A 19,928-nucleotide genomic window follows, 5' to 3' on the forward strand; every position below is an offset into this window, starting at 1 on the left:
CTTTAAATTAAATATTCATTAAATTATATATTTTTATTAATTCAATCTGTAAAAAAACTGTCTTTAACTTAATTTATACATTAACTAAATCTAAGTTCTTGAATAATCTTAATGTCGCACTTCCAAATTAATCTTAAGAAAAATTATTAATTTTATATTTTCAAATTAATTTGGAGAAATTTATTAAAACGACTGATCTTAAATTGAATCCAAACACTTCTCGTAAAATTATTCTTCAAAACCTTACCTGGAATTAAATTTAAAATAGAAACACGAAATACAAATACATGTATAAATAATTTATAATATGCAAAATAATTGGCTGGCTAGCTAGGTTCAAACACTGTTTATTACCCAAAAGAGTTATATATTCACAAAATTCAACAAAAAGGCAAGATCAAATTTTTATTCTTCCACTTCCAAAATATTCATATTTGTTTTTTTTCCAACAGAGAGACGGAGAGAGCTTTGTAAAAATGGCAGCCACAAGGGCATCCAAACTTTTCGCAGCAGCAGCAGAGTCGGTGGGTTCCTCAGCCCGAAAACAAGTTCTAGACTTGACGGACACCGCTGCTACCAGAATCCGCCACCTCTTGCAGCAGCGCCAACGTCCTTTCCTCCGTCTAGGCGTTAAAGCTCGCGGCTGCAATGGCTTGTCATACACTCTTAATTACGCAGGTTCAGCTATGAAACCCTCATTTTTCGCTTCATCGGTTCATTAATTTTGGAAAAAAGATTGAGACTTTTGAGTTCCTGTTTGATGGGTTTGATAGGTTTATTGTAAAGTTTGGGACTTTTTTGGGTCTGGTTTGAAAACTTAGGTTTTCTGGGGTCTGAAAATTTGGGGCTGTGACTAATTTGGATTTTAAGAGATGGGGCTTTTTGGTTTAGAAGGAAAGTTTGTTGATTTTTTTTATTTTTTTGTGTTTTGATTGAAATGTGCAGATGAGAAAGGGAGGTTTGATGAATTAGTTGCAGATAAAGGTGTGAAGATATTGATTGATCCGAAGGCACTGATGCATGTTATAGGAACCAAGATGGATTTTGTTGATAACAAGCTCAGGTAAAAGTTCCTTTTTTTAGGTTGAGTTTCTTTGCATATGAAGTAATGTTGGAGGGCATCTAGGTGAATATGGGCATGGTTCAGTTGCTATAAGAAATTTGTTGCCTGAATTAATAAAGTTTGGTGTCCAGTAATAGGGATAGTATGATCACTCCAAGCTGGAAGTTGAGATTTAAGTACTTTTTTCCCCCCATTATGCTGCAAATCAACTCCGTTTGCAAAGGTAGAGGGCAGTTGAATTTAGTTGATGACATCATATTTCCCTATGCTGATGTCCCGTTATAGGATGTGGTTTATTCCTTGGATTGCGTTGTTGTTTTTGAACTGGGTAATTTCAGATGTGGGTGTTGGGGTAAAAACCATGGCATCACCCCACCCGCCCTGCCTCAGCCCCAATTCCTTTTTCATGATTCTAAGGAATGCCACTTCAATCTTTTTGATTTGTAGTTTTTGCCGGTGTTAAATTGGTATCTGTTATTGGTAACTTGTGCAGATCTGAATTTGTCTTCATCAATCCCAACTCCCAAGGGCAGTGTGGTTGTGGAGAGTCCTTTATGACAACAAGCAGTTCTGGAACTGCTAAACGTGGTGGGAGTTAAGCATGTGCAAGAACAAATAATAGCATCGGGTTGTACCGGTGATGACAATACCAAAGCAATCATATTTTATGTGGTCAAAATCGCTTTTATCATTTTAGATGGATACTGGATAGTTTGTAGTGTATACAATGACAGATATCTCCTGTATGTCTGAACGAACATCATAGATTTTAACTGTATTTAGCCAGGAGCTTTGTATCTATAGCAATTCAAAAATTCTTTGGTTGGATAAGAGAACTGATGTATTGTATTCTTCCTAGTGCTGCTTCATTATCTTGAGTTGATTGTTTTGCTTGTATGCTGTGCATTTCATTGTTGCGAAACATGCTTGGTGAATTTTGATTTTAATGTCGTATAATCCCACACCTAAGATTTCTGCAAGGTTCTCAGACCTTTTGTGTTTGGGTGCAAGCATGCTGAGTAGCCTATATATGTTCTGTGAATGGAGCAAGGAATACAGGTTGGTTGAACCAGTGCCATATGCGTGAGTCTGAGAAAAACTCATACTGTTGATGGGAGGCATCATGGTCAGGAAATTCTGAAGAGAGCAAATGACCATGTATAAAGCAATTATCGAAAAGAATTGCTCAAAGCTTTTGATGGCCCTTGTACTTGGCTCATGGAAAAACTTTGTACTAGCTTATTATAGCAGTCGTTCATCTCAGTCATTTAGTGAGTATTTGTAGTGTAGTTTTTTAGAGATTGTATTTTAAGTTGTTTTTTTGTTTGAAAATATATTAAAATAATATATATTTTTTGTATTTTAAAAAATTTGTTTTTAAAAACATTAATAATGGAAATGGAAATCATCATTTTTACCAATATCAAATCGAAAATGTCTATACATCGTAGTTCAAGGTTCCTATTCATGTCCATGGATCACATTTTGACATCCAAACACCATCATTCGGCTAAGTATTTTTAACTAACCAAGCACATGTGGGCTACCTGAAATAATAGCCCGCAGCACATTAATGAAGCATGCTAACCACTTCTGTTTTTTGGCCTATCAGGTCGGGGGCGTCCAGAAGAAGTTGATGAGACTGCAGAACTTGAGTTCACTTCATCTATGCTAGGAGTAGATAACCGGTGCTTTGACCATTCTTCCAAGGCCTTGTATTGGACGGAGTTCATTGAAATATAAGGTCGTCTTTCTCTTATGAACAGCTCAGCCTTTTTCCAATCTTCCACCACGCCTAGAGCCACCAACAGTGCGCACATTACAGCGACACTTCTTCCATGACCTACAGGAAGTGTCAAGCCATTACCAGTGCAACACAGGAAGATCAAGTTGAGGATGCTTCGAGCAAAAGGATTGGGCGATAAACAGCACACTTGGGGTAATAAGAGCAGCGTAATACCTAATAACATTCACTTAACTGAAAAACGAAAACCTAGATGAACATAATGGTTTGATATATATATATATATATATATAAAAGATGAGCAGAATGGCAAAACATCAATATCTAGTTGATCTCAAATTGTGAAGAACCCACAGTACGCTGAGGCCATAATGCATCCAGCAATTCCTGGCTACTACAAATCATTGCTCAATGTCAAAAAAAGATGATTTTTTCATTTATTTTCTTCACTCTTGATAACAAAAATCTATTTTGTTATTAGGTTGTTCGCGAATCATGATACCACAAGAAGGATTGTCTCACATACTGCATAATACATGCATATACTCGTACAACCAAAGCCTAGCAAAAAGTTCCTCTTCAGAGAACCACACAGCTAGCCTTGGCTTGGAACTAAACCAAGCGATCAGCAAATTACACAGATAAAGGTCACCCCCTGCAGCCCTGAATCTAACCTTGTAATTACCTGAATTCTGACACTTAACTGCTGATTACCTATACCAAGATAAAACCAATTGCAAGTACAAAATTACTATGACATGAAAGAACTGTCTGCCTGTACAAAATGCATAGCAAAAAAGGAATTTCAGTACAGAAAAGTCAAACAAGTACAATCTTCACTGCACGAAATTCTCAACACCAAATGCAGCAAGATTGTCGAATAAGAAAGGGTATTTACAATCCAAAATCATACCATAAGCACAGTGAATGAAAACAGGCACATTCTGAGCTCTTTTCCTGCTAGCCCACTCGACAGCAGATTCAATCTCTCCAGGCTGAGGTGCCCTTGTATCCCAAGTTGGAAGACACAAATAAGAATGCCCTTTGAACTCCTCTTTTCTAGGAAACTCACAAGTACAATCTATAATAGCAGGATTACCAGGTGGCAATTTATCAACGGAATAAGGCCACCCACCAACATAAACTCCCTCACAAATCTCATTATAAGGCTCCTCCCCACTTGTAAACCTGCGTAGAAATGAAAAGATTCTAACAAAATATAGGTATGGACTAAAAATTATAAGTGACCAAATAGGAAAAGTCCCATCTTGTTTTTTGCGTAAAAGCGTAGGGATATTGATTGATGGATGAGAAGCCAGTGATACAAGTAAGGATACTAACGAGGCATACAAGAATGGTAAAGATAATAAGGTGAAATCAAGATTTTGGAGAGATACAAAGATGAGGAACAGCGCTGTTGCTTGTAACACCATCAAGATTGATAAGCCTACATCCATCTTTTGGAACAGAACAGAACAGAACAGAACAAGAAACTGAAATCAAGAATGGTGTGGCATCCAATGGATTGTTTGTTGCTTTTGTATCTTGAAATATAGAGGGAAGGATCTTGAGGGAGAAGACGATAAAAAGAAAGTTGACATTCCAAGCAAGGATCTAATACTAAAATTCATAGGTACTCAAATGTGATATTCACACACACGCACACAGAAGGGCTTCTATAATTTATTGAAAAGGAAACCAATTAAAGAAAATAAAAACAGAATTTCTTTAAGTTCTGGGAGGGACAAGGGGAATAATTCCCTTGTCCTCCTTGGAGAATATCCTTGTACTGATCACGTATTAATAAAAAGAAAAATTAGGTCCAAGCACTTGAATTTCATTCAATTAGACCCACGTATCCTCGTGCTACTTGTACCATCAACCTTCTTGATATGATCACCAGCACTGCAGATACCATTACAATTTACATGGTTGTTGCTTTTTCTGCCATTGTTCCCTAGCCTCAAAGAAGCTTTGCATATCTAACTTCCACAAATTTTGTTGTCACCTTGTGTATCTTGTGTGCGTCTTCTTTGTCACATATCGTTCCCCTTCCATCACCGGATTCCGATGTATGGAACAATAACACATCTTAATTGAGCCTGCACTTATGCAGCTTCACGTACTTCATTTCATTAGGGATCCTCTTTTCCTTGCTCAGCATTTTATAGCTGAATTAGGGTGTGATGGAGGATAAAAACATTGGTTAGGACAACAAACACTGTTAAACACCACAAGTTTTGCCCTCAGCCATCAAATCAAAAACCTAAGATAACGTATGGGCAAAGTTTGATTTATGGTTTTGCTCGATATATATAAAAATTTAAAGGCTACAACCTCACATGTTTTTCATGGCTTTGTTTGGTCACCTAGACTATAAACCACCAACCTTTTGACAGATATGTGAAAGTTCTGCAAGTGGCAGCCTAACTGGGCCCAAACTCCACAAAACGGCCCATAATGGAAAGGAACAGTGAAAATTTTCGGTCCAATTTTAGCCTAAATGATAATCGTTAATATTGTTTAGTATATTTATTAGTTTTTATTTATTATAGATACGATAAAGTTCTTTTAAATTTAATTAGGAATTAGCTGAATTTATCCTTATATTTTAAGCATGGTTTTCAATTTGTTTTTATGAGTTTGATTGGTTCCATTATATCTTTATATTTTAGATTATCCTCAAGCTCATCCTTCCTTTAAATAGATATTTTCATATAAATTAACAACATATCTCACTTGAAAAACTCAAACTTTACCAAGTTTTAATAATAAGGAAAAGTTGATCTAATAGTTATGACAATTTAAAAATGTATTATACAGTCACAATAATCAAAGCCCACTCCCGCCCATGTTCCACAGAGTCGGGCTTATCAGACTGGTATCTACTGGGTTGGGCCTTAATTCCATGTCCAAATACAAAGCTTTCGTCATGGACCAAGATATATAAGCCCATGAATTCTCCGGCCTTCCTCTCTGGTTCCATGGTCTCTCACTCACCTCTTCCTGCTTCAAATCTCGTATAAAAACACTGCTTCAAACTCTCGTATAAAAACACTCTCTTCAGCTCTCTATGCTCTTCCTCGTGAAAGGTGCTTGTTTTATCACCAGGTTTTGTTTCAAGAAACTCTCTTTGTATTTTGAAGAAGATTGTGATGTCTTTCTTTCTTTCTTGTTTTGGTCTCTTGGAGTTAATTGTCTCTTTGTTTGTGAGTTTTTATGGAAGAAGAAAGGTTACAGAGCTTCAAAGGAGTAATCTTTTGCTTTTCTCAGTGGTCAAAACTCAAAAAGGGTGAATTCTCTTATAAAGGCTGAACCTGGGGGGAACATAAGTGGGTTTTGATGACAGATGTAGAATGGTGGCTTGGTGGTCTTTTTGGTTCTGAGAAAATTTAGAGAAGGGAACATTTTAATTTGCACCCGCAATCACATAGCTGCTCATGATACGCCACGAAAATGGAGTGATGGCCAACGGATTAGGCTCTCCTCTGTATCTTATACAGAACAAATCTTACATGACTCTTGGCATCTCAGTGGAAACACTTCAAATTTTTCTCCAGCAACAGGGAACCATCCTGCATCCCAGTTGCAGTTTCATGTAAAAGACTGGTGGTGGATACTTGCATCACCTCACCAATATACCAATAACAAAGATGCAAAATGGCCGAGTTTTTTGCAAAGCAAATGGTACGGCTTGCGCTAATGATGGATCTATATATAAGGAAAGTTTATGTAGAATAATTGCACTACCTGTATTGAACAGAAACAAAATTTCTTCCCTTTTTTTTTTTTTACTTCAAACTGAATCACTCAAGTATACATAAAGAATGACCATAATTACACGTGAGAGCTGCCTGTGACATAAATTATATTAGCAGGTTGGTCCCGGGCAAGAGCACTGTCATTTTAATTTACACTGAACTCTATTTTATAGAATCATTGAAAGGTCGTCCATAGGAATTTGAAGGGGCAAGTCATCGAGTAGAATTTCACCCGCAAAGTCATTTTCTGGCAACCCATCAAACAAACTATTCAGATCCTGAGTGTCACTGAAATCATTGCCCTCGTGTAGTTCTATAGAGTCTAAATCTTGGAACTCAGCAATGTTTGTGGCTCCTCTGCTTTCTTTCGATGAATCTGCAGGATTTGAACTCTTGGATGTTGCCCCAACTTCTCTTTTCTTATTGCTACCTGTTTCTTTGAACTTGTTGATAATTCCATCTCCAGAAGCCGATAGCTGAGCAATCTTCTGCTTGGGTTTTGATTTTGTTTTACGGTCACCCTTGATATTGCTCTGAGAAGCACGACCAGCTCTGGTGGCAGAATTTCTAGCTAATACATCCTTGTCCGTTTCTCTCTCGCTTCTCTTTCCCTTGGCTCCACCCAGCAGAGTATTACCAAGAGATGATGTGGTTTTAAACAAAGCATTGCCACCAACATCGTCAAGCAGTAGTTCCTTCTTCCTCCCTCTGTTCAATAATGGTCCAGTTCTGCCAAAATCATGGTCTAATGATACACCCCTGCCAAATTTATCGTTGTGAAGATCATGCCTATCAGCTCTACCAGTGAAAGTGCCTGCAACAGAAAAACAGAAGGACAAGGAGAAAAAAAGAGAGGGTAAACGCACTTAGTGCCCAAAAGTGCAAGTTACTATATTGAATTCAAGATCCGACACCTTTTGAACAGGATTCCACATCATTTCAAAGCAGAAAACACCATTCACTGATCCAAGGCATGTGTGAACAGTCACGAAACACTTTCCTTTCAATGAATAGCAAAAAAGGCCAAACATAATAGAACTACTAAAACTTACAATCCTAATAACACATTTTGAGAGATGGCATACCTGAAGCCCCGGGATCCTGAATACAACTTGTGGACTCCACAACAATTGCACGAGGTGCAGCGAAAATGACATCTCGAAGGGGGGGTTCACAAAAACAACTCTTGCCTGTATCTTCAAATTTTCTACATTTAGCAAGAGTCCTCCTTGTAAAAGCCAAGGCAACTTGTTTCGAAACCTTTGGGACCCCAAATTTTGAAGCATTATTTCCTCTGGTGGCCTGTCAATGTTAGTCAAGGGGATGTCAAATGGACCGCCCTTAATAGTGAGTTAAGAATCACAATTATTTGGGCAATGAGAATAATAATAACAATATGGGGTAGAAAATTAGAATGCAATGCATGCATGGAACCAACAACAAGATTAGTGACCTATGGATTGCCAATCAAATCACTGAAGATGGGGATTAGCTTCTATCGAAAAGGAACAAACAACAAATACTTAATAAAAACCAGAAAAAAACAAAAGGAAAGGTAGTTGACTAAAAAGAAAAGAAAGGACTACCATAGGTAGTAAATACAGATGTCAATTTCATCTAACCGTTGGGCATCTGGTGTCAACCTATCTAGTTGGGTCAAATTTTAATATGGTTTGACCATATCAAACCAAAGGTGGGTAAAATCTGAATCAGTTTAGACAGGCTGGATACAAAGGAAAATGAGGGGTTCACCAGACTCATTATCCGACCCATCACCAAACCCTGCCCCATCCTGTTTTTTAACCTATTTTTTTATTTTGTGGAATTGTAATTTTATTTTTTAATACAATATTATCTTATAGTTCATGAAAGATTTTTATGGGTTTGTCCACAAACTTGAAGTTTAAACTCTATATTTTATGGATTTATAATGCATAGATGGAGATATAGTTTGTTTTTAAGCTTAGATTTTATTTTTTATAAAATAAAAAAGGGAATGGGTCAGGTTGGGTAGATAAAATCCCCCATCCACCTCGATCCAACTGGATTGGAAAAGAAGGTGAATGATGGATTTAGATATTCCAATCGAGAATGGGTATAAATCCAACTCCAACTTAACTCACTGCCATCCCTAGCAGTAGTCTCATATATTATATAATTTTCCAATCACAAACTCGAACTTGTGAATTCTTCTGTATTAAGGAACAAACAAGGGAGATTTCCAATTACAAACTCCAACATATATTATATAATTTTCCAATCACAAACTCGAACTTGTGAACTCCTCTGTATTAAGGAACAAACATGGGAGATTTCCAATTACAAACTCAAACTTGTGAATTCTGCCCTATAAGGAATAAACAAGGGAGATAAACAACATACCAACTGCTTTCTGTGAGCCAATTCAACAAGCCTATCCATTGCAACCTGCTCAAGGGGCCTGCAAATTAACAGCATAATATTCATATTCAATAAAATGCAATGAAATGAATCCAGCAATTGATGTGCTTTATGGGAAGTTGAAAGCCTAATGGCAGAATGGCAGAAGAGATCCAAAATAATGAGTGTCTTACCATTCTTGCAACTCCCTTCCCTCCTCAACAGCTTTATTTAAATTGTCCAAGTGTTCCTTTTTACCAACCTATACAAGTGATAAAAAATTGTACATGATAAAAATGAAATTATTACAGCATATGAAAAATATAAAAAGATGATAATGAAGGGAAAATCAGTGGAAAATGCAATTGCTTTTATATGAAAGAAATTTATTCGAAAATATCAAGTACAAAAATTGTCATACTAAAACTTTTGGGGATTTAATGCTTTTGTGAAGCAAAAAAATTAAGAAACTTAACCTGTTGAAGTTTCTTCTGGAGCTCAATAATATCTTCATTAATTGCTTCATCCTCTCCATCTGCTAGATCAGGCTGCAAGAAAGCACACAGGGATTTTGGTACCATAGGACAAAAAAATTAAAATGTTTGGAGAAAAAAATCCATGCATGTACCTTTGCAAATATGCATACAGATACGAGATTCTGTCATCTTTTTTTATTTTTAATGGAAAGGGCTGGTATAGACTTGAACCTAAAACAAGCTTAGTAATGTCCGTGTGCATGTTGTGCGTGCATACATATACACTCAAGGGGAAATAGAGGGTATTTAGCAAATAGATATAGAATTTATTTGGCAATGACCTGTTAAGCCACAGAGCAGATGGCTGGTATGAATATGAACATGATGTATTAACAAGCAAGCTGTTTCCTTTCTGTTTGTCATGGTGCATTTGGCTGGAGTAAGGAGCATCATATACAACGACCTCTTAAATGATATTACTTTTAACATTGATTTTCTGGATGTACAAGTATCAGGACATGCTTTTTTCCTTTTCATTCTTTATGGTGTTTCTTGTATATCCAAGATACCAAGCATCTGGACCTTTTAAATACATTAATGCTTGTGAGAGAAGAAAAGAGAAAGTACCACTGTTTCTGGATATAAACCAACACTCTGCAGCTCCATCAAGAGTTTGTCCTCCAGGCCTAGTTGCTCATATTGGCAATCATATGCAGCCATGCTGAAGGCATTTGAATGTATGGTTGATTTCTCATCATTATTCTCAAAACTCCCAGGGAACATTCCGGTTTTTGAGTGCATAAATCCATTACCTCCTTGCACCAAATGATCATTATAGGAATTATTGTGAAAACCACCGATCCTATTAACAGTACTATTTCCATTACAAGAAAAACCATCAACAGAAGATTGCTTCTGACGTTGAAAACCCAACATAGATTCATAATTAAAATCAATGCCATTTGTGCTCCCAGGCTCAAAATCCACTGAGAGACAATCATCACCTGGAGAACTATCTCCAGTACATTGAAAAGAAATATTTCTCCCTCCACTGTTTTCTGCAAATTCTTCTGACCCATCTTCTACAATCAGAGCAGACAACACTCTTTGGTACAGTGGAGTAACTTTGTTTCTTGTTCTTGAGCCTCCACATACAGCACTATTGTCCTGTTTTGGATCTACCAAATCTGAAGTCCTCCCCAACTTTTTTGGTGGATCCTGGTCCTGCAAGTTTCTCTCACTTTCTTCATGAATAAGTTGGGATGGAATATCTTCTTCAAGCACAAAATCACCCTGTAGAAACATGGCAGATTTAGTGCATGTTTGTGAACGTGGCTGGCCACGCGTTCCCAAAATTTTAGAATTTTTTTTTTCATAATTTTTTTATTTTTTTTTTATGTTTTTGGATCATTTTGATGTGTTGATATCAAAGATGAATTTTAAAAAATAAAAAAACACTATTTAGATGTATTTTCGAGTGAAAAACACTTTAAAAAACAACTGTTACCATTATACCAAAAACACTCTTAGTACCAGATGCGTAACAGTAAACCACAGAAACGATCAATACTATATAATTCTTTGTATTCTCTCTCTTTTTTCCCCTTCGTCATTCTTTTGCATATTCTGAAAATTAATGCACACGTACATTTTAACATCCCAAATAAATAAATTGCTAATAATTCACGGACAGCGACTGGCATAATTGAACAGTAAGAGAGTGCATCATAAATTGTAAAGCAAATGAACGAGTTCTTGAAAACAATGGTACTTGCAGATGAAAAAAGTCAGTGTTAGCTTCATGCTGTCAAACACAGATTTGTATTAAAAATATCAAGCAGTTGGAGAGGAGGATATTAAACAGATTTATTAAGTAAAGAACCCAGTTGTATTTTGTACCAGATTTAGTCTCTCCAAAGGAATTGAAAATTAGTTGACATGGTTGCTTGCAGTGAAGCGCCTCGGGAATTTCAAAAAACTAAAATATACTACAATCTCTGGTGATGTACCGTCCTTGTTGTGCAAATGCCAGTCAAGGATGGATTTTAACAGCTATTTAAAATATTAGGTGTTTCAATTGTCATGTTATGCCCATTCGAGAAAAAAAGCAAGGTCAAAAGTCGAAGTAAGCAGACAAAAACATGCTTGAAACACTTAAATTACCGAATTACTGCTGCAGTCAAACATCTCATATAATCTCTTGTGGAGATCCTCCACAGACTTCAACTGATCCCAAAAATAGATGAAGACAAGAAATGAAGGTAAGTTTTTCTGAATGACAGTTATAACTCAAAGCAGAGCTAAGAGAATCTTTCCAGTAGCAACTACCTGTTGCTTCAAGTAGGATGAATCCCCAGAGCAGATGGGAGCAAAAACTGGCTCCATTTTCTTCCAAAAAGAACCAGAACAGGAAATATCTGCAAAAGAAAAGGTCAAAAAAGAATGCACATATAAACTGGCAGGAGGGGGGGGGGGCTTGAGGTCATGTGCATACAGCTGGCATTGCAAGCAAAATTTGCAGCAGCTAAGAGTTCTTCGCGATCGTCGTCTGATTCACCTTAAAAAAAAGAGAGAGAGAGAGTATGAAAATACCAGTGATTTTAGCCAGAAATTCTGTATACGATTGCAAAGAAATGTAGTAAGAGACGGTGAGCTAAAACCTAGAGAAAGTAGGCTGCTTCTTCACTAAGCTTACAATAGAATTTTGACTATTTTGAACAACTTAAATATACTATAGCTCTTGATTTGACAAACAACAAAAAACTAAATCAAGGGCTAGAGAATTTGCAAGTTCTCTTCGCTCTCTCTAAATCAACCAGATCATTCTGTTGTGTAGGATTTAAATGATAAAGGCTCACTCAAAAAAGATGAACATGGAATGTGGCAAACCCAAAGCCTATCACGTAACAAACACATGCTTAGATGGAAAACCATTGTATTTGCATTTCTCCCATTTTTGCTTTAAGCACCAGGTATTCCTCTCGATTCTCTTAGTTTGTTTTGCCTTAAGAATGGTTGTTAGAACCTAGTTGTCATAATATTTTCCTTAGATATTTCACTAAATCATAATGGATGCTTCAAGTATGATAACACAACAGAGCATTAGTGCACAGAAATGTGAATATGCTGTCCCACCAAAGTCTTCTGCAAAACATACAATGTTAACCATTCCCATCAAAGTGATCTCAATGGTACAAGCAGATGCTGCCTACCCATACTAAAAGATGAGAATTGAAGGGTCAACAAACAAGAACAAAGGAGTCGAAAAGAAAATTATTTTTTACCTGAACTAACATAAAGCTAAACACATGCAAACAAAGTCATTTTTTTGTTTATTATCTAGTTTTTGAAGCTACTCTAAGAAACTTCAAGAGTGTTTTGAGAGTGTACCTGAGAAATCTGGGGAACCGCTTATTGGTATTTGCCCAAGTCGAGTGAAGGCCTTGCGATCTGATATTTTTTTAAGAGGAGGACGACCTGTCTTGCTGAACTAGTAAACAGATTCAAATGTATCAATGCTTTAACTTAGTTAAATAAAAATAATAAATAACAATTAGTACAAAGGCATGAAAGTGTCATTTCAGGAAAAAGAAAGCCATTCACCACCTTCCGCTCTTGTCTGAAATGGGCCTCATATTTCTTAGTGGTTTGGTCGAGGCTGGATTCTCCAACTTCTCCCTCATTGGTGAAATGTTTGTCCTAGAAGATGGACCCCGACCAGTCCTTCCTTGTCTCCGCACACCATCACCAGTGTCTTCCCTACCGAGTGTTTTATTCTTCTTTGTAATCAATAGAGAAGGAACAGCATTCTGATTCAGCGATCTCTCCTCTACCCTACCACTACCTGTCCTCTTGTCCTTGGGCTTACCCTCACGATTTTCACCAGCACCAGATTCTTCACTTTCAGATAATCTTGATGGAGATGAAACATTTTCATGTTTCACTCTGACTTGTGTGGTTCCATTAAGCACATCCTTGGCAAGAGGAGGCCCGTCAATCCCAGAAGTCACTCGAGTGGCAAAATCAGAAACATGTCCTCTTTCTGATGACATCTGCCCTTCATCATGATTAGAGACGGGCGACACGACATTCACCCTTCTGGTACGAGATATTTTTTGTGGTCTCTGACCAACCCATTTAGCCATTGGAGGAGATGATGACCCTGTAGGCATGGGACGCTTGCGATTATTAGGCCCCCCAACTGAATTGACCTTGGTTATGGCTGGTGGTTGTTCCCAACCATCAAGACCCCCAGGTGAGAGGGGGGTTTTAGTAGATGTACTTGCTGCCATTAATGAGCTTGTTCGAGGTGTCCTGGAAGCCTTTCCTTTTGTCACTGGACTTGGACTCACTGTGTGATTATTGTCCTCTGTGATATTTACCCTGAATACAGATACATCAAACACAGAAAGTGAACACTGAGATTTTATACTCTAACACTGACAAATTAAACAGATTTGCATCACCATTACATCATAGCCTAGTATAAGCAAGTTCTTATGCACCAAACAGCAGCATGGTAGAGCTTAAAAAGTGAATAGATCAGTCAATTAATACATACTTATTGTTTGCTTTCACTACAAGTCGCTCCTTATTCATCCCAGCAGCATAATCCCTTGTCAAAGAAACTTTTTCTGATTCCTTGGGAATGGCACGGGTATTTGAATTAGCAGATGATGAAATGCCATCTACCTTGTTCATGCCACTACTCCCATTAGAAGATCCTGACCTGCGAGTGGACTTTCAAGATCACACCAAATATTTGTTGATACATGCAAACAAAACAGCAAGAGTAGCCCCTCATGATTTCACAGAGAGTAAATAGAATCAATACAGTGCAAGAAATAATACAGTCAAAGAAGAATTAGCTTTAGATCATGCAAGTCCCAAGCTCTCATCATGTTTCCAATTCCATTGGAAAAGAATATAAACTTCATTGTAAGTGGGGAATGAGAGAATGATCCCCCTATGTACACAATATGGCCATTGAGGATATCCATAAAACATAATTACACCTTCAGTCTTTTAGCTTGCATGGCTACAATTTTCAGTTTTCAGCTTAAGTGGCTCAGTTGTATCTTAAAAGAGTATCTCACTATCATCTTGGACAATGTCATTTACCTAGGAATATGGAAAGGCCATTATTGGAAATTACTCACAGAACTTGGAAGTCATATTGATAGTACCATGAACTAACTTATTTGCATGGTTATGTTGGAAAGATAAAGCATTCTAGTCTACTAAAAATGGTATGTTGTTAATGAGAAATTACCTGAAGCCTTGGGCATCATAAGACTGCAGACTGTGTTCATTATTAAACTTATGATGCATCATTCGTTTAACTTCCCCATCACTGTCTATTGTTCTGGTAAAAACAGTGCCAACAGAACGTTTCTTTTTCATCTTTTTGTCCCACCCTTCCCCTCCAGCAGGTAGCCTACGGACCTTTTCTTCAGAAAGATTAGAAACTTCACCATCCCTGTGTATGTCTCTGTCTTTTCCTGTCACCAAAGGCTGCCTCAGAACTGTATTGCTTCGGCCATCAACCTAGAGATTTCAGAGAGGAATGAGGAAAACAGATATACTGAGTTTATACAGTTGAAAAGGTAATGGTGGTACCTTTGCTAAACAACAAGCATTTACATAAGAAAGGAAAACAATAGCAGTCAAGGAAGCATCGTGAAACTTTTATGTCTCAATAAAAATTCAATACACCCATTGAATCTTGTAGAAACGTATGGAAAGTTGAAGCAAACATTAAAGCTAGCTACCAAGTTAATCTTGAGAGGAAATGGGGACCTCCATAGCAATTCAGCAATCTACTTATCATGAATTTTCAACTAGGGGCAAATGCATATTTTTGAAGGCCACACAATGCATGTACAGCAGAAATAGAATTTCCATGACAGTAGAAGCTTCATGTGAAAAAAAGGTCAAATATGAAATAACTATAGTCCAAACTTGATTCAGAACAAGACTGTTGTTTGGTTTTAGAAAACCCTCAGTAAATGAATATGTGACAGCCTCAATTTTTTGTATACCAATACCACAGCACTTTATAGATTTGAAAGAACTCAAGGAATACAGTACATAGGAATATATCTTATGCATGAATAGACACATGCACACTCCTTATAAACATATTGATACAAGCACTTTTGCATTATATACAGAATAAAGTAACAGTCACAAGAAAGTAACTGCAACGTGAAAGATGCAATGATTTTTGGAAAAAACATAAAGAGTGAATCTAAAGGAGGTATTTGTGTACAAACCCGTGATTCTGCTATAGAAGAGCGAACACGCTTATTCAAAACAATAGTCTTAGTCCTGTCCTCTAATCTTTGAGTCCCAAGGTCTGAAGGGTTTCGATGAATCTGCGTTCCCATCTTCAAAAAATTTGAACCACCAGATCTTTCATTCATTAGCATCTCACTTCGTTGTTGATTCTTTGAATTTAAATCTTCTGGGAATTTTTGAAGTCTTAGCAAGTTTTCATTCCACATTTTTGCTCTATTCCTGAAAAAAAATTGTTTCATCTTCAGCAAAGAAAAATGCTTGAATGACAAGTCATCACATCCTATATTCAATAAAAGAAAGGACAGGAAAAGACTTTCTTCCAAAATATCCAGAGCTAGCAAAAAATCAGAAAAGATTAACCTTCCATCACATGGAAACAACTTTACATACATGACAGATATTCCACTGTGGAATTTTTTTCCGAAGTGGAATTTTTTTCCGAAGAAAAGTTTATAGAAGACTAACGATGAGAAATTCATCCACCAACAGTTATAGTGACAGTTAATTTACCTAGACTTCCGATAGTCATCTAATACACCTGCTCTGATCCGCTTCAGTTCCTCTACATCCACTGCAGGGGTTGGCTTTGAATGAGCAGCTCCAAAAGAATTATCTTCTGTAGCACTCCCAAGAGATATCCCAAAAGCCCTCTTTAACTCGCCTGTTCGAGTATATTTTGGGTCCCCCATGGTAACCAGATCCAACGACAGATGTTGAGTAAGTGGGCCCGTGCTCCTTGCTGGTGAAGCAGAAGCCCTGGGTGTGCTTGCCCCAGAACTTAACATTCTGCTCTCACTGCTCTCCCGGAAGCTTCCAGACCTATCAAAACTGGCATTAGGATAACTCCCCCTCTGCCCATTAGAATAGCTACCTGTAAAACCTAATTCCTCTGGACTAGCAGAACTCAACTCGTACCTCACATTTCCAGCCATCTTCTCAAACCCCAACAAACCAACACGTATCTATAAAGTAGCTCTTCCTCAACTTTATGTCTTGCTAAGTCCAGCAACTATCTCTAAAGCTGGTATTCAACAACAACAGGCATTCGAGGACATCTCAACAAATTCATAAATAACCACCAAAATTATGACCCAGCTGTCATGCCTACATTACCCATGAACTTCGACCATTAGTCAAAGCCCTCGTCAAAACTTTCTTCACTCAATAGCACAGTAAACTTTATTTTCAAATAAAACACAACAAAAGCTAAACAAAAAGGACCCAGTTTCAACTAAAACAAAAGCTAAACAAGCTCGGTGTAGCAAAATTCTTCACCATTTTCCCACTAATACACTACACCCCAATAAGAAAAAGGAACCAACTTTCAAAATTTTAAACTTAACAGTAAAGTCAATGCCACAAAAACACATTATCCTACTGTAATTAAGTACACTATTAGCTCAAAAATCAATGACACCATAATTAAGTCGACAATCACCAGCTAAACAAGAAAAAAAAAACAACGTAACTCTATCAAATTAAAACCAAATTCAAGATTTCAACTAATAATATCAAATTAATGAAATTCACATTCATTCAATCACTAATAAGTAAGAAACAAACTATTCCAATCACAAAAACCCTAATTCGAGCAAAACAAGATTAGGGTTCTTAAAAAAAAAGACAGATTAAAAAACACAAAATCCAAACGCGAATTATGCAATAACCACGAGAATTGAACAGTACGGAGGTAATAAAGAAGCGAAACAGAATCGAAACGTACCGCCATTGAAGGATAATTAGATTACGTGAGAGATCGAAGATGGTAGAGAGATAAGGAGAAGGAGGGATTTTTTACAGAGAGAGAAAATGTGAGGGTCCCGCAGAAAAAGTATAGGGATTGGCGTGGTTATTTTGGGGATTATATATAAAGGAAAACAGTTCCGCTTGAATCAGGACCGTTAATCAGGTGGATTTTTTATTGGTGGGGTCCTGCTAGCGCGTAGCGGGGGAGATAAAGGAAAGGGAAAGAGTTTTGGTGTCAATGATGGAAAGAGGAATTAGAATATACTAATTTTATTCACTTGACATGGGAAATGATTGAATCTAAATTTTTGTGGTTCTGTGGGTGGGGATTTTGTGATGGGATGGGAAAGGATAAAAAAGGAAAGGGTAGTTGGAGTTTTACTTAGAAATTGACTTGGTTTGACTTTGGAGTTTTGAGTTTTTGGAAAGGGTATTTTTGTGTTGTGGACGCTTCGCCTGGGCCAATTGGGTGGTCGCTAGGAACTTGAAAACAAGAAAATGTGAGGAAATTTTATGAGTCTTGGAAAATTAGTGTGAAATAAATGAAGATAGGTTATTTATTTTTATTAGGTTTTGTGCGTGTTATATATTATTTATCTTAGTATTATTAAACATGGTTTCGGTACTATTAAACACGATATAGCATGGAGAGTTAGCTTGAGATTTTGTCAAGCATAGAAGAAAAAAAAATCAACCCAAATATGACTTGACTGATCTTGTTATGGCTTGATTTGAATTTTTTTAAAAAATCAAGGTAAAATTATTTTTAATTAAAAGAATATGATAAAACTTTGCTCGAGTTGATAATAGTAATAATTTGTGTTTGAAATTAATATAATTATAAAATATTTTTTTTTAGAGATTCGAGATGATAGTTTGAAAAATAAATAAACCTGCTACAAGCAGGTTGTTTTTTAAGAATTGATGGAGTTGTTGGAAACAAAGATGTATTTTTATTTATTTATTTATATGATTAATTTCGTGTCTGCTTTGATGCCTTGTCTCTTGCTCTATATCTCTTGGATTTTTGGTTCCATTCATGACGCGAAGTCAACATCATGCAATACAATGAAAAGAAAAAGGGAAAGGAAAAAGGAAAAGGAAGAGGGGCAACTTTATTTCCTCCATGGAACAAATCAGTGAATCACCATTACAAAATGGGATAGGGTGGGTGCACCGCTTGATGCATAGATATAAAATTGATTGTTTTTACAATAAACTTCTGTTGACATTTTCTTTAGGAAAAGGGGGCTGGTTATTTTGAGACAGTGTTATATAGGGGTGATTATTTTTAATTCAGTTTGGGTTTTATAAAAAAAATAATTAAATTAAAATTTTTTAGAAAAAGAAATCGGTTCAAACCGACCGGTTTGGTTCGGTTTGGTTTTTTATGACAAAACTGGTTTGGCTCGGTTTTTCCGGTTTAGGTTGGGTTTGATTTTAGATTTATAAAACCGATCCGGTCAGTTTTTTTCAAAATTTTAATTAATTTTTTTCATAATTTGATTTTTTAAATTATTTTTTTTATGATTTTCTCATTTTAATTGGTTTTTAAATGTAATTTTTTATATTTTCAAATGTGAATTGATATCAAAAATATTTTTTAAAAAATAAAAAATATATATTATTTTAATATATTTTTAAATAAAAAATACTTTATAAAACCACCTTACCACAGCCTAATTGTTTTATCCAAGAAAACAAATCACCACAGAACTCAAATCTTTGTTGTCTTCGCGGGGTGACCGTGGAAAATAGGGAATGTCAAGCAAGCACGAGACAATTGATTAAAAACTATCACGAAGTCTCGGTTAATAAAAAATTAATCTCTAATCTTTTTATAAAAACTTTAATCCAGGTTTTGAATTTATTCTTTGACAGGCAATATAATCAAGTATGGTCCCGTGATCACGTATGAGTATGACACGTGTATTTCAAGATACTTATTATTTTTTAAAACAAATACCTTATTGAATATCAATTGAAAATTAATTTTGTTTTTTCAAATACACGTGGTTTTTCTTAATCGAAGACATGCAGCAAAAATTAAGTACTTTATCATTCTTTATGGTATTCTTGCTTGTAATTATCTCCACTAGTTTATGGTATTCTAATAGGGATGAAAAAAATAATTAAAAAACATATTAAATTAAAAAAATCAGAAAAAACCAAGTTAAAATAAAAAAAATTAAGCCAAATCAATTTAAACTAGTTTTATTTTTAAAAAAACTGAACCAAAATCGATGATTTAATTTTGATTTTTTTAAAAAAATTTAATTTTATTATTTTTTTAACAAAAACCAAATCAACCAAAAAATAATCAGTCTCAAACTACAGGGATGAATAGGTAAATAAAAAGTTTTGCTGTCCGTCTTGTGAATTCGCTTGTTAGCGATCAGGATCAATCATGATCAACTTAGAGTCAATGGTCTCTCAGTCGACACACACTCGTAAGATTT

At 36.2% G+C, this 19,928-nt stretch overlaps 3 protein-coding genes across 9 annotated transcripts; 1 reads left to right on the plus strand and 2 right to left on the minus strand.

Annotated features, from left to right (window-relative positions):
* Positions 1 to 379: 379 nt before the first annotated feature.
* On the plus strand, positions 380 to 1,921 carry LOC118045209 (iron-sulfur assembly protein IscA-like 1, mitochondrial). The gene is made up of 3 exons (XM_035053787.2): positions 380 to 678; positions 946 to 1,063; positions 1,557 to 1,921. Exons 1-3 carry the CDS (start codon positions 477 to 479, stop codon positions 1,660 to 1,662), a joined length of 426 nt encoding a protein of 141 aa, XP_034909678.1. The 5' UTR covers positions 380 to 476; the 3' UTR covers positions 1,663 to 1,921.
* A 532-nt stretch (positions 1,922 to 2,453) lies between these two features.
* LOC118045208 (uncharacterized) lies at positions 2,454 to 5,048 on the minus strand. Its single transcript, XM_035053786.2, has 2 exons — positions 3,721 to 5,048; positions 2,454 to 2,906 (listed from the first exon to the last, which is right to left on the minus strand). The coding sequence occupies exons 1-2, from the start codon at positions 4,262 to 4,264 to the stop codon at positions 2,647 to 2,649; spliced, it is 804 nt and encodes a 267-aa protein (XP_034909677.1). The 5' UTR covers positions 4,265 to 5,048; the 3' UTR covers positions 2,454 to 2,646.
* A 1,514-nt stretch (positions 5,049 to 6,562) lies between these two features.
* LOC118045206 (uncharacterized) lies at positions 6,563 to 17,711 on the minus strand. 7 transcript variants are annotated; one of them, XM_035053782.2, is made up of 17 exons: positions 17,447 to 17,697; positions 16,639 to 16,827; positions 16,234 to 16,542; positions 15,699 to 15,942; positions 14,696 to 14,970; positions 13,985 to 14,152; positions 13,030 to 13,806; positions 12,814 to 12,908; positions 11,918 to 11,980; positions 11,752 to 11,840; positions 11,587 to 11,649; positions 10,051 to 10,716; positions 9,424 to 9,495; positions 9,142 to 9,209; positions 8,951 to 9,008; positions 7,654 to 7,870; positions 6,563 to 7,382 (listed from the first exon to the last, which is right to left on the minus strand). In XM_035053782.2, the coding sequence occupies exons 2-17, from the start codon at positions 16,653 to 16,655 to the stop codon at positions 6,736 to 6,738; spliced, it is 3,828 nt and encodes a 1,275-aa protein (XP_034909673.1). In that variant the 5' UTR covers positions 16,656 to 16,827; positions 17,447 to 17,697; the 3' UTR covers positions 6,563 to 6,735. The 7 variants fall into 7 exon arrangements, with proteins under 7 accessions (XP_034909673.1, XP_034909671.1, XP_034909670.1 ...); XM_073410748.1 differs by adding an exon at positions 7,483 to 7,529 and having other exon boundaries at positions 7,169 to 7,382; positions 16,234 to 16,827; positions 17,447 to 17,711; XM_035053780.2 differs by having other exon boundaries at positions 8,954 to 9,008; positions 16,234 to 16,827; positions 17,447 to 17,700.
* Between the last annotated feature and the right edge of the window lie 2,217 nt (positions 17,712 to 19,928).

Source organism: Populus alba, chromosome 8, assembly GCF_005239225.2.
Source record: "Populus alba chromosome 8, ASM523922v2, whole genome shotgun sequence".
NCBI lineage: Eukaryota > Viridiplantae > Streptophyta > Magnoliopsida > Malpighiales > Salicaceae > Populus > Populus alba.